Below are 13,867 nucleotides of genomic sequence, written 5' to 3'. Positions count from 1 at the left end.
CGCAGCGTCGCGCCCCGTCGCTAACGTGCCCCGAGGCCGCTGCGCCGCGCTGGCGAGGTGCCCCGCTGCTCCGGCCCCCGTACCCAGGCCGGGGGAGGCTGGCGCCCGAGCTCCCCCCGGGGCTCCCCACCACCACCACCACTGCTCCCTGCCAGCGACGGGCGGGGGCTGCAGCCCAGCCCGAGGCGGGGGGGACCCGGGGGGACCCCCGTCCCCAGGGGCAGCGCTGCCGGGCGCAGCCTTTACGGGGCAAACGGGCCCCGCGGGGACGCGGCYGTGGGTGCGGGCTGGAGGCCAGCGGGGCCCGGTGCCCCGCGGTGCCGGGGGGTGACAGCGAGCAGRGGGACCCGAGGGCCAGGAGGGGCAAGAAGCCCCAGGGCCGGGAGCCCGCAGCACTGCTAAGGCCCAGCTGCGGGGACCGAGGGGTCCCGCGCCCGGCCTGGCCGGGCAGTACCAGTGGGGGACGTCTCGCCGCCCCTTCCCGGGGCTGRACCAAGCCTCTGTGGGTGTCAGGCCAGGCTGGGTTGCGGGGAGGGCGCAGAGGGTCGCCGGGTGCCCGTGGGCACGGTRTGGACAGGACACACGCACAGGGCAAACTCAGCACACACGCGTGCAACACGCAACGTCCAGCGTGGCGTGCAGGCACGCAGGCAGGCTCCTCCACCAGCACGCACTGCCATGTGCGCACCCGCACGGACGCACGCGTGGACACACGGACGCACGCTCACTCGGTCTGCACACTGTGGGACTGGTGCAGCCAGAGGTGACCCCAGAGCTCCTCGCTCCAGCCCTGTGCTCCAGAGCCAGCCCAGGCTGCCCTGCGCCTGTCTGGACCAGCGCTGGGTGTCTCCAAGGACGGAGGTTCCTCTGGGTGCCTGGGCCAAGGGCAGAGCACCCCCTGAAAGAAGAGCATTTCCCTTATGTCCAACCAGACCGCTTCCTTTTTGCAACTTGGGTCTGTGTCCCCTCGTCCTTGGGGCCCTGCTCTGCAAGCCCTCCTAGAGGAGAAGGGCTCTGGGAGGGAAGTTAGAGGTTGCCTTCCCCTRGAAAGGACGACCTCACCCCCACCAAGATGTGGCTGGGGGTGGCGATTGTAGTTTATTTTCTGCATGTTTCTTTATGCAGTGTTTTAGCAGTTGAGCCCCCCGCTGGCAGTTGTGAAAGTGCAAAGGCAGCTCTCAGCGTGTTGTTTCACAGGATCTGCTGTGTACGGTTGGCTGAACTGTCCACGCAGGTCCCGTGTAGATGATGCAGTGATGTGCTTCTACAAAAGCTCCCTTTATTTGTAAATAGAGCCAAAACAAATCCATGGGAGCCAAAAAAAACGCTCGTAGAATCACCTTGGGAGGTTGAACCGTGTTTGCGTCTCAGGAGAAAACGCTTTCTCAACAGTGTTTCCAGGAAGTACCTGCAGGTGTGAGTATTAGCCTGTGCCAGGACAGGGCTGAGAATTTGAAGCCAACTGAAAATGTCCCAGATATTGCAACACCTGCTTTTCAGAGCCACCCACCTGTGGCACCTGGCCCCGGCTGCCCCCGTGCGCTGAACGCTCTGCATTGCCTTGACTTTTTAAACTGGTCTGTTTGAGTGATGCAGCTTTCTGTTCTTTCAGCTCCGAGCAGTTCTGGTCTTGCCRACTCCGTCTCTGCCATTTTAGCTCCAACCGGACATGGGGATGAGCCTGATGAAGTTTCGGAGGCTCCCACCAAGAAAGCAGCCCACACAAGGAAGATGGCAAGGGATTGTAGTCTGACCAGCGCAGCTGGTAAGGCACCTCTCAGCCCCGCCGCCCAACCTGCTGGTGCTGGGGGCAGGCTGGGCAAAGGCACTTCCTGCCAGGAAGGCTGATGGGGCCAAGTGGTCCTCAGTGTAGACGGGGAGTGGGCAGAGGGTGCTTAAATGGAGCTCCCTGAGCTCTTGGGTCTGAAAATGTTTTCTTTATCCTGTCCCAAAATAGAGGAGAGGGTAAAACGAATGCCTCGTAGGCAGAGAGTCAAATTTTTTTGGTGTGCCGCGTAAGAACCTGCAACATGCATGCCTATAGGACATTAATGGAGTAAAAAGATGAAACAGCCACACTGTTTTCTCCCTGGAAAAAAGCAGGCCTCTTGGTGGTGGAGTTTTGGTGGCTTCCCCTCCATACCTGTGGGGAGTCTGGTCTGCCATTTGCAGTGAGTGATAYGTGCTGGGCTAAACATTGCTGTGCAGCTGGGACTGCTGGAGTCAGGGATGCTTCTTCCCACGGCCTGGCTCTGTGCAGGATTGGGCCTTCCCCGGAGGGCTGAATCCTTCCTTGCCCCAAGGCGACTTCTTCCCTGTCTCCTCCTCTGCTCCTAGGTGGGCTGCCAGCAGGGGGGCGATGAAGCTGAATGAGCGAAGCGTGGCGCACTATGCCACCTGCGACTCACCTGCTGACCACACTGGCTTCCTCCGCAAGCGTGTGGAACGGCACCACCACCATGCCCACCACACCACCTCTTACCAGCGCCGCTGGTTTGTCCTCAAGGGAAACCTCCTCTTCTACTTTGAGGAACGGGAAAGCCGGGAGCCCATGGGCCTGGTGGTGCTGGAGGGCTGCACCGTGGAGCTGTGTGAGGCTGCTGAGGAGTTCGCCTTTGCCATCCGCTTTGATGATGCGGGTGCCAAGGCCTACGTGCTGGTGGCTGACGGGCAGGCTGCCATGGAGGCCTGGGTGAAGGCACTTTCACGGGCCAGTTTTGATTACATGCGGCTGGTGGTGAGGGAGCTAGAGAAGCAGCTGGAGGAGGCCTGCAAGAGCTTGGCTGCTTGCCGCAAGTCACCCAGGCGGTCATCCTCAGGCAGGAAGAGGCACCTCTCCAATCCTGCCTTGCTGCCCGTCCAGGAGAAGCCCACCGTTTTGGAGAACGGTTACTGCACGTGGGGTAGTGGCGGTGTCCCTGGGGGGACCTCCTGTCCCGACCGCGATGGGGGTTATTCAAAGCCCCCACCTCTTCCTCCGCGCCGGCGCTCGGCYGCCAGCAGCACAGCGGGGTCCCCCATGGCCAGCCTCTCGCTGGCTTTGCAGGAGAGCCCGGTGTCTCCGGAGACGGCCTGCTTTTCAAAGCTACACAACTGGTACGGGCAGGAGATTGCGGTGCTGAGACGGGAATGGCTGGAGAGGCAGCAGAGGGGGAACCTGTGACATGGGGCGTGGAGACAGAGGGCACAAGACCCCCCCCATCAAGATGACTTCTAGCAGAGCTGTTGCTACTTCTGGCTGCTGTCCTGTGCAAGAAAAGAGAAGCGAGGGACTTGGTTTGCCCTCTTCCCTTTTTGGTGGCTGAATGTGTGTGTGTGTGTGTGTGTGACTGTGTATGCTTCACAGGGCATGCAGGAGGGACCTGTGTCTTCACTGGACCTCATTTTTTTTATTTTCTCTGTGTTTCCATGAGGCTTTATATAGCTGGAGAATGTGTAGTCCAGGAGAGTTGACTTTGAACTCTCGACTGGTGATAGGAGGTGTGAAAGAGACCCAAACTGGCACATACAGAATAGGCCTCATCCTGTTTCCACTCAGATGGCTTGTCTTGATCCGTGCCATCCTGGGATGGTGGATGCTTTGGGTGTTTCATCATCCGCCTCTCCTTCACCAGTTCCTTTGGTTTTGTTTTTCAGTGTGAACGTTTGCGCCAGTCAGCATTTATTAGTGTCTGTGGTATTGTGCTGAAGTTCTGCGAGTTTTTTTTTTTTTTTTTTCTGTGTAGATAAGACTGGGTTCTTACAAAATGCCTCCAGTGGGCTGTTGGCCCTAAATGGTACCTACAGCTTTGTGCCTCTTCTGCCACAAACAGGCCTTACAAGGACGTATTTAAGATACCGTGGTTTTGGCTGGTCCAGGAGCTGTGGTTCACCTTGATAGGTCCCTGCTTGGATTTGACCTAGTGGCTGGCACAAACTCTGTTTCTTGGGTCTGCCTGTGATAATTGGCTCAAGTTTAAGACTGTAGCCTTTCAGCTTTCAAAATTTGTAKCAGTACAAATGTGTTGCAGCTTGCACTGGCTGGCCCTGGACTTGCAACTGCGTGACAGTGTCAAGCCCAGATGTGTGGGACTCGGTAACAGGATACTTGGATGCAGGATACTGGGTGCAGGAACCTCTTCTTACGCCATATTAGTAACTTCCTTAGCAGGGTGGAGAAACAGGGCTGTGTACCAAACTAGAGCGCTGCCATATCTACAAACCTCATTTTTATTTACTTCGCTCCTCCCTGCTAAATCCCTGCACTAATCTTCCTCCCTGCTAAATCCCTCAGGGTGTCTTGGGTGGATTTCACAAGCTTGTGTAGGCTCCTTAGGGCACACAAGCTCAGTAGCAAGGCTTGTGGGGAGGAGAAAGGGAAATGCTGGGCTTGGTCTAAACCAAAAGCTGGCATCAGGAGCTCCCCAAGTCTGATTTGGGCTCTGACTATCTAGCAATATCCAGGCCTGTTAATTTCTCTGGCTCAACTCTTTCCTGTTAATAAAGCAGGAATGATAAAGCCTGTCTGCCTTCCCAGGGATGAATTATTAACCTCTGTACAGACCACAGCTCCTGGAAAGTGTCATATATGGTACAGCCTGCTTGTTGGAGTCTGTCAACTCTAGAATCACTGGAGACAGTATCCAGAGCTCTTGCAGAGCTTCTTTTGCTAAGCTCTCCAGAGCACCTGGCAGACCCAAGCAGTTGGAGGAAAGAAAAGATATGACCAGGCTCCAGAGAAGCAGGGAGAAGAGTTGGCCCCAAAGAGAACTGAAGGTGTGAGTTGTAAATTATTCCCTGCTACCTGAGTGTCAACTGAGTTTGAACTTGCCTTGAACATAAAAGCCATAATGTTTCCTTCCGCCAAAGCCAGAACCTGACCCGCTGGGGCTTCCCTCCAATTTTGTATCAACGTCACTCAGCTAATCTCAGTAGCTTTTCCTGTCTTAGCAGATGAGAAGCACTATGGTAAGCTAAGCCTGTTGTCTTTATATAGAAATGGACTTGTGAATAACTAGTAGGTCAGAGACTGGCTAAAAAGCAGTCTGGTTTAGAGGCTATAAGGCTTGGTTTTTAGAACAGAATACGTGAAACAATCTTGTGTCTCTCATCTTCCCCAACAGTGGTAATCTTGTCTGTATTGCCCTGTTCTGTTGAGGAATCTTGCTAGAAAAGCAACAAGCCATTCCAAGTCATGCCTGGTGGGTATCTATTCACTCTTCTGGAGTTAAATACACTCACCTTAACACTTTGCAGTAGCCAACAGACATTGTCAAAGGCAGAAATCAAACGATTGCCATTAACACTTGGTGCCTTTGAAAATATCTCTCTGGTAGCTTTGGATAAAAAGTTTCCTGTCTGATTATGACTTGATGGTATATTATTAGAGGAAATCAGATCTTAAAAAAATAACTTCAGGCAGTGGGAGTGTAACCTTCACGTATGAATAATGCAATTCAGTCATCTCTAGTTATGTCTGTATTTCTTCATAGTAGCAATCTTCAGGTTTTTGTTTGTTTCTTAAGTGAACAAAGGAAGGAGCAGGCRGGTGTTTGTGGCTCCAGATCCCCATGTGCGTGTGAGCACAGGCAGAGCAAGCGTTGGCACTGCCTGTTTCCAGCTGTTTCACGCTCCTATGTTCAGTGGCAGCAGCTGCACTGGGTCTGACACAACCCCGGGCCTGTGCCCAGGCTCCTTCAGCAGCCCACTTGGCCGAACTTATGGGCCACCGCCACCTCCTTAGCTGCCRCTTGAACAGTTCAACCCTGATGGGAAATTGCCCCCTTCCCCATGAAAGCTCAGCAGCACCAGGGGGTGGCAGGCATTTTCTGGTGCCTTGTCATTCTGACTGAGGACATGCTGGGGCCATGGTCGGATTTGGTGAGGATTTGTTTTTGTTTTTTGGGTTTTTTTATACATAATAGGAAGACAAGAATATTCCTGACATCTCAAACCTATAGAAGGCAGTGTGACAGTGAGGATTTAACTTCCAAAATAAATCAAAATATAATGGCAATTCCTACATGAGAACCAGGAATCAGGAGTGACTTAAGAGAGATAATAAATTAACAAAGCCAGTTCTGTCAGACTGGAATTGAAACAGTATTACTCATTTAAAGGCAGTTTCATTTTTAAGAAGCTTAGTTTGTTTCAATAAGCCACGATAGCACTAGTAACATTGCTAAAGAGCTTATATTTAATGCTTTAATCTGTCCCATTCAAATCACACAATTTCCACGCTACCTGTCTTTGCATTAGTACACGCTCCAGCTGAATCCTAAATCCTGCAAATGAGGAGCTGCGGTCCGCTTTTTGTCTGATTGCGTTTTAAGTAATTTTGTATTTTGCTCTGCAGCGCTGAGAAGAAAATGGCTGAATATTTAACAATATTCCTGCCTTGCCTAGCAGTCTATGCCTGGGCATTTGCTAGATCTTGAAAGTGCTCTATGACTTCCAGTGTGCTTGTTTAGGGCTTTCTCACCATCCCTGGCTAACCCATTCCATAGCAGGGACTGCCCTTTTTTGAGCAAAAAGAATCATTATTCGAGCTGTGCCAAAATTTGTATGTTTGCATGCACATGGACATGCATAGCAGTTAACATTGTTCGCTGAACAGTGTCACTTCGTTAGGTTCATTAGGCAGGAACCAGGTAGCTGGTAGTGCTCCATCACCTTCTTTGAGACAGAATGTATCAAATCAGCTCATCTGTGATCAGTTATGCTGGCTGTGAAACAACTCTTTGAAGCAGCTCCCACGCAAAAGGTCAGGATTTCTGTTTCCTGAGACTGTACATTCGTCTTGCTAATGGACTGTGCTCTCTCTGTGTGTGCAGGCCTGGATCATTACAGGAAAAGGAGAGAATTTTCCTTGCTTGCTAGCCCATTATCCCTTATAGCAAAATGAGACTGATTGATTGCCACTGTATGTTTTTCTCCAGTCACTCGGGTTTGGCCTGCTCTACCTCCTGCCTTCTCTTTCTGTTATTATTTTTTTTAAATGGAGAATCTCTAGCCAGTGCAAAGCATGATCCCTAGCAAAAGGGAAACTGAATACTTTGAAGCTGAAAGGCTATTTTTCTCAAAGTACTGAAGTCACTTTCTTTTCTAGCAATTCTCTTTAGAATGATATGCAGAAGTGATGAGAGAGAAATGCTTGAACCAGAATGCTTGAATTTAAAATAACCTGAAGACCTAAAAAGGAAGGGAGATGCTGACATGTTTTTTTTGTAAGCTTTGCCAATAGGGCTCCCAATCCTGCTAAAAAATGATGAAATACTTGTACTGTTCTGAGGAAGGGATTTCAAATTCAGGCCCATAATGTATTAATTTATGCACATTTATCTTTTCATAAAACAACCACTGTGATGTTTTCCATTTGATCTGAATCCAGATCCTAGTGGTATGAGTAACCTAAAAATTCTACCAGTGGCTATCTGCTAGCCATTCGTTGGACATTCAAGATTAAGATTGGAGAAACACTTGCTATTGCAATAGTTACTGCATGAACAGGTAGGGGGGACTGTAGTCCCCAAACTCACCCCTCTCAGCTACCTTTGAGGAGAAACTTAAAAGAAACAAAACCCACTGAAATACACTGAGATCTTTGTGGAGTTCAAGTTTCAGTGGCATTGTTCACCAGCATCAAATGTACTTTAAAGCCTGCACAATTAACAGGTGACACTACATGCAACTTGCAGAAACACTCCCTTGTTTTGAAGTGCTTATATTAAGTAGATAACGTGTTATCTTTTTAAAGGGCAACTTTGCATGTGCCTGTCTTTTACATGCGGGAAAAAAAGTGTGTATTATGCATTTCAATACATTGTTAACATTTGTATTTTATGCTAGTAAGCTGAATAAACCATTTTTATTTGTAAGCCATCTGTTACTAAACAGGTAACACCCAAGAAAAAGTTTTCCATGGCCTTGTGGCTCTCACCGTCCAAGTTTTTAAGAGCTCCGTCTTCTCTGGTTGCATATTCATGGTGAGCACTTTGCGTGGAAAAAAACTAAAGAGACCTCAACCTCTGCTTCCTTTTTTCCATGGAAACTCAACCGCGAGGAGAGAAAGAATGATTCGGGGCGGGGGGGTGGTCTGGGCTGCGTTTGCTCCTGAGTATYTTCCGAGCCCGTTTTGTGGAAAACGCGGGCAAGATGCCCGGTGCGGCGTTTCTTCCTCTGATTTCAAGCCCCGGGGAGCTGCGGGACCGGCAGAGCAGGGCAGCACGACCCCCGCCACCGCCGGCTCCCGGGGCGGCCCGCCCCGACTGCGCATGCTCACTGGAGCCCTGCTCCCCTCCCTCCCCTCACCCYGGCCCTGCCAAGCATCGCGAGAGCTGGCTGGCGCCGCTGCGGGCCGCTGCCGCCTCGCCTCAGCCACTCCAGCACCGGGCGAGAGGCAGGAAGGACGATGGCAGCGGCAGCCGGGCGCTTCCTGGCAGCGGCCGCGGCTCCCTCGGCGCGGACGGGCGCGGGCGGACTGCTCCGCGCCCCGGTCGTGCCCGTTGTGCCCTCCCGCGGAGCCACCGTCACTCGCAGCGGCGCCATTTTGCCCCAGCCGGTTAAGGTGAGCGAGTCGAGGGGAGGGCGAAGGAAGGCAGCCAATGGGCGGCAGGGAGCGGCGTATTGATGGCAGCGTTGGCCAATCGYTGCAGCCGTGTGGGTTGCGGCGGGCGGTGGCGGCGCTGAGTGACAGGGGGCTAGGCTAATGAGCGGGGAGGCCGTGGGCGGGGCGGGRGCGCGGSRGCGCTGGCGGGAGCGCGGCGGCGCMGAGCTGCGCAGCGCGGTGCCGGTCACGGCCTGTTTGAACGCTCTGTTCGAGGTGTATCCGGCGTTAGGCAGTTGCTCGCCTCAGGGCAGTGTTCAAAGCGCCGCCGAGGCAGGGYCGGGCTTGCAGCTAAGCAGGCGGTACCGCGGGCGGGCGGGCGCTGCCTCTGCTCCTCGCGTCCTCCCCCTGCCCCGTGGCGTAGCGCCCCTGCTGCGTTTCTCACTGGCAGCGGTGTTTTGCCTTAGCTGCCGCTGTTCGTCCTGAATCCCCTGCAGGTTTCTCGCTTCCCGCAGCCGAAGTGCTTATAACGGTGCGGTGCTCTCGTGGGTTTGGCCCCGGCGTGACGAACTCCCCTGGCTTTGCTGCCCTCTCCGYGTCTGTAGAGCCAGAAGTATGTAAATTGTTTTAGAGTGAAACTTGCTGGTAAAGCTTTATCCTTCCCAACTGGATCCTTGTAGATGCCCTTCGGCCTCCTCAGAGTATTTAGCGTTGTGATCCCTTTCCTGTATGTCGGAACTCAGATCAGTAAGAACTTCGCAGCCCTACTTGAAGAACACGATATCTTTGTCCCGGAGGACGACGACGACGATGATTAAAGGGTATGTTGTTAACGTCACTAGCGGTCTAATTATTTGTGCTTCTTGCTGGCTGGGGGCAGGGCGGAGAATGACACACTAGGAAATACAGAGATCAACAGCTTTCAAAGACGCACTTGTGGTTAAACCCATAGACGCGTGCAGCCGTATTACCCCTGGCTATGAACTTTTTTTTTTCTCCTACACTGGAGTAGGCCTGACCTGTGTCTGAATGTGAAGTCTCTACAGCATAAATTCTTTCATGATTATAGTAAACTGATACTGTTTTAGATCTTGTCATTTGGACCAGAAATAAACTGTAGTCAGCGAAGAACTATAGGTCTATACCACAAAAATAAAAGAGGCACTTAAGTATCAAAATGTTATTACATGTTACCTGTTTAAAAGCCTTCTGCTAACTGGTAGAATGACTGTTTTAAGTAATAATCACTCATTGTATGAAATTCTGATGTAGAAGTCAACAATTTGAGAGAATTCTGGAATCCATCAGATCAAAGTGTCAGGTTGTTGTGATCAGTTGTTACAACACTGATCTCAGCTGGCTATTTTGGAGTCATCAGATAAAGGAAAAGCAGAAATGTATATACTCTACACCATACTTACTTCCATTTTATGTTATTCTGTTAGGCTTGCCCTTCTTGTGTAATAATTTTAGGTTGAGTGCATCTGATTCTTTCTCAGCTCCAGGAATCAGTCTAGTGGAGGTGTTATATTGATAAAGGAATTTTCCATAACATACTGTGTAGTAGCTAAAGACAAGGAATTTAAAAGTTGGAAAGCACAGTGGCCTATTAGAAGTTTGTTTTATGTAAACCACCACCTTGCATGGTTTGTGGGGAGAGGTACAGTTTGGAGCTTGGTATAGTATATCTGAAGAATATTACAAGGCTGATCCTTTAGCAAATAATGCTTTTATTTTTTTAATCTCTTTGCAGAWTTTAATGGAAGAACAGAAATGAGGAAGCTATTGGCAAAGAAATGGTTCTGACATGTCACCTSTGTTTTGCCCTTCCTAAAGAGGAAGGGCAGGGAGCCCTGTATCCCCTTTGCCAGTAATTGTCCTTTGCATGTCTGTATGAGAGAAAATTATAGATCAAGRTTGAAGGGAGTAATTGATAGGACTACATCCTTGCATACACTAGCTTYGCCTCACAAAAGACTGCTTGGGATTCCTTTTACTAGCTAAATGAAAAACATAATTAAAGAACAACAGACTGAGAAGTACGGCTTTGTTTTCTTGTTTTTGTCTTTATAGATTAYGTGCTTATGATGTTGCATTTCTGTTTTAACCTTTCTACCTCCSTATGTGCGGTTATGTGTCCTTTCCCTGAGATTCAGTACTGTGACGTGTRATGTGCACAGCAGGAATCCTAGAGGAACAAGCAGTCCCACAACGGACTCCCATTAAAAGCATGGTGTGCACGTTGATGCTGGCACTACAGTTCAAGTAATATTGCTCCATAATGTGGCAGGATGCAGTTGTGTCTGACAGAAACATCATTAACCTCATCTCACTGAGGATTAAACAGAGTTTTACCTTGCAGAGTCAAAGTTCTGAGCTGATTTGCTAGTGGAAAGGTTAARATAATGAGTGGCAAACTTAACTAAGATAATATGTTTTACAGCATTTTCTTTAAGAATAAGGRGGTTGTCTCTAAATGCTCTGGCCACAGATACCTTGTAATTGCTGTTTTGTATTTCTGTATAAGCCATATTTATTTTCTTAATTGTGTGTAAATTTCAACCTTTCTTTTTTCTTTCCTCAGAAGTGTTCATTAGGGCAGTTAAATCATCAATAATAAACTTTTAAGATCTTTTCTTTACTGCTACTGTGTGCCTAGGATATCTTCTGTTACTTCAGGCCAGTGGAATGCCAGTTGTTTTCTCAAGTAACTGGAAATACTATGGTTAAATGTGTGTTCTCTCTCTCTCTCTTTTTTTTTTCTTTCTTTCTTTTTTTTTTTTTTAAGCCAGTATTGTCACAAGGAGAAGCATTTGTATCTGTCTCCATTTCCGGACACTAAATTTGGCCTCTTGACTGCCACTTTTCCCTTCAGGATTCAAGTAACTGTTAAAAAGCAAAGTTTCTTTTAATGTCAACTCCCCTAGTCTGGATGGTTATGCAGTTGTAGAGGTATTTGCATGAGGGAGAGGGCAGTGAGAGAGCAGGGAGGCTGACCCCTGGCTCTTCCAAAGAGCAAATGCTATCAGCACTGCTTTACAATCACACCCTGAGTTTACATAATAGTATACCTATTTTTTGTAATTGGGAAGCTTTTGTTTTAAATGAAATCCTCAGATTTATACATTGCAGCAGATTATTCTGTAAAATCCGTAATCTTTGCCTTTTTGGCTGTGATTACCTCCCATTTATTAACAGATACGGGATGCAAGATGCATTCCAACAGAATGTACATTGTGCCTTTATATCTGAAAATACAAGTAAGAACTTCCTGGCTTATTGGTACCCAAGATTAATGCTTCCTCATGAAAAAAAAAAAAAATCTATCAACATCTCTCAAATTGAGCAATTCCTATTATTTTTCCTCAAGAAAGATCTCTCAACAGAAATCTCATCTTTTATCACAATTAGATTACTTTTGATTTTAAGGAGGTTAGGGTAAAAACTTTCTCAACTATTTTTTTTAATCTTTTAAATTGAATGTAAAATTTAAGTTAATCTCACCTCCTAACAGTGAACGGTTACTACTTAGCTTTGCCAGCGTTCTTATAGTTAGACTATGCTTTCAGTAGATTCCATGCTGTGGCATATCTAACATTATGGTACTGCCCTCCTTAGCTTTATTTTGTAAACATACCGAATTGCTTTGCATCTTTAAATTACATATAACTTGATCTCATTTCAGGTGACATACCAATTTTGTGACAGTACACATACATATTTGCACAACATATAGTTCAAACAGCCATACTCACTCACTGTTTGACAATGATTTTGATGTTTGCTCTGTAGCGCKCTCTAGCTTAGGTAGGACAGATCCATGTATAACTGACAAAAAAGGGAACCTGCAAACTGAGCAAGTCGGACATTGGTAGTTGAAGGCACTTGACAAGTTCTCGAAGTACTCAGTATCTAAGTTGCTCCCTGCTTCCCCAAGGCTTTTTAGGAAGTGGTTGCTCAGTTCATCTGCTCTTGGGAACCAGCATGTCTCTGCTCCTTATTGCTGCTTGATCCTGTAGCCTGTCCTTCTTCAGCCTGGTCCTAAAAATGTTCCACCCCTAAAGCTTCTAGGTACACGTGCACACACACAGCCCCAAGAAGCGTGGCCTAACAGATCTCATATGGAGAAGACCACCAAAATGGTATTTAGGCAAGAATAAGTTCAAGCACGCTACAAGGATTCAATGCTGGCTGCACACAGGAGTGCTGCAGCATTTAGTTACCTGCTGAAAATGTTTTCACTGATGAAGGAGCAAATTCTGCTTACTCTTCTCAACAATTTAGCTAGTATTTCCCAATTTAATTAGGGAGGTGATGGTAGGATACTATGTTCTACTATGCATTCAGACATTCTTATGGAGCCTCCCCATTCTAGATAATGATACATTTTCCCAGATTTTGCAGCAGGGAAACAGAGACTCTACTGATCTTCTATTGTATAAAAGGCTTTATTGGCCTACTGGATTTTACACCGTTCTCTGGTAGGAGGTAAACAGAGAATATTCTCAAAGTAAAAACATGGTCAACAAAGTCGTATCATGAAATTGCAAAACATTGCATGAAGACAGATGGGCCTCAAGCACAAAAATATTTCTATGACTACAGTGCCTTTTCTGAAGGTCTTCTCTTTCTTCCTGGGAGCTAACACCTATACACAGGCCTGCAGGCTATGCAGAAAACTCCACAACCAGATTATATTCTGGTTATTCACTAGTCCTCCAGGGCAAGTGCTGGGACAAACTCTACCCATGGAAAATAAACACTGTCAAAATTCAGGAAATCACAGCTGTTCATGCAGTTCATAATGATTTGTGCACACACACACTGAATTCAGATTTAGTCATTAGGCTCCTATATACACAGTGGTATACACTCTTTCTGAACAGATTTTCCTTCTGCCATATAGATCTTTATTTGTAATAGAAGGCAGCAAGATACACTCAGTCTGCCTCAAGGATCGTGGCCTGCATAGAATTTGGACAAAAAGTCTTTAGGTCGTGGAGTTTCCGTCTCGTGGAAATACCTCATGACATGAGTCCTCTGCTTCCATACATTAATAGTTTCTTGAAGTTCCATTTTTCCCTGTGCACAAACAAAAAAATGCCTTAGACTAATTCTTAATTAGAACMGAGTTCTAACTATATACCATTGTAAAAGTCATTTGTGTGCTCTTTGGCTTATGACCACATTTAATCTTAAGAAAAGCTTTAAAAATTTAAATAGCTGCTGTACTCAAAAGATTCCTTGCATCATTTATATGCTGTTCTTGTCTTAAGATTTCAATGCTTTCTGTCCTACATTAGCGAGATTGGTTGTCTCTACAGTACAGCTTCCCAGCCCTGT

The 13,867-nt window shown here is 48.1% G+C and overlaps 2 protein-coding genes across 2 annotated transcripts; both read left to right on the top strand.

The window, feature by feature from the left end:
- Positions 1-1,681: 1,681 nt before the first annotated feature.
- PHETA2 (PH domain containing endocytic trafficking adaptor 2) lies at positions 1,682-7,856 on the top strand. Its single transcript, XM_085323578.1, has 2 exons — positions 1,682-1,765; positions 2,338-7,856. The coding sequence occupies exon 2, from the start codon at positions 2,360-2,362 to the stop codon at positions 3,161-3,163; it is 804 nt and encodes a 267-aa protein (XP_085179704.1). The 5' UTR covers positions 1,682-1,765; positions 2,338-2,359; the 3' UTR covers positions 3,164-7,856.
- Positions 7,857-8,307: 451 nt separating this feature from the next.
- Positions 8,308-11,165, top strand: SMDT1 (single-pass membrane protein with aspartate rich tail 1). The gene is made up of 3 exons (XM_085323579.1): positions 8,308-8,545; positions 9,205-9,345; positions 10,278-11,165. Exons 1-2 carry the CDS (start codon positions 8,390-8,392, stop codon positions 9,340-9,342), a joined length of 294 nt encoding a protein of 97 aa, XP_085179705.1. The 5' UTR covers positions 8,308-8,389; the 3' UTR covers positions 9,343-9,345; positions 10,278-11,165.
- Positions 11,166-13,867: the final 2,702 nt, after the last annotated feature.

Source organism: Rhea americana, unplaced genomic scaffold (genome assembly GCF_003343005.1).
Source record: "Rhea americana isolate MKP2758 unplaced genomic scaffold, rheAme1 scaffold_85, whole genome shotgun sequence".
NCBI lineage: Eukaryota > Metazoa > Chordata > Aves > Rheiformes > Rheidae > Rhea > Rhea americana.
This window is presented reverse-complemented; position numbering and strand designations above follow the sequence as displayed.

What these genes read in the sequence shown, in the direction of transcription:
- SMDT1 (XM_085323579.1), top strand. Translation starts at nt 8,390, where the DNA reads ATGGCAGCGGCAGCCGGGCGCTTCCTGGCAGCGGCCGCGGCTCCCTCG. An exon ending in TTTTGCCCCAGCCGGTTAAG is followed by an intron (nt 8,546 to 9,204) that starts GTGAGCGAGTCG and finishes GGATCCTTGTAG; the next exon opens with ATGCCCTTCGGCCTCCTCAG.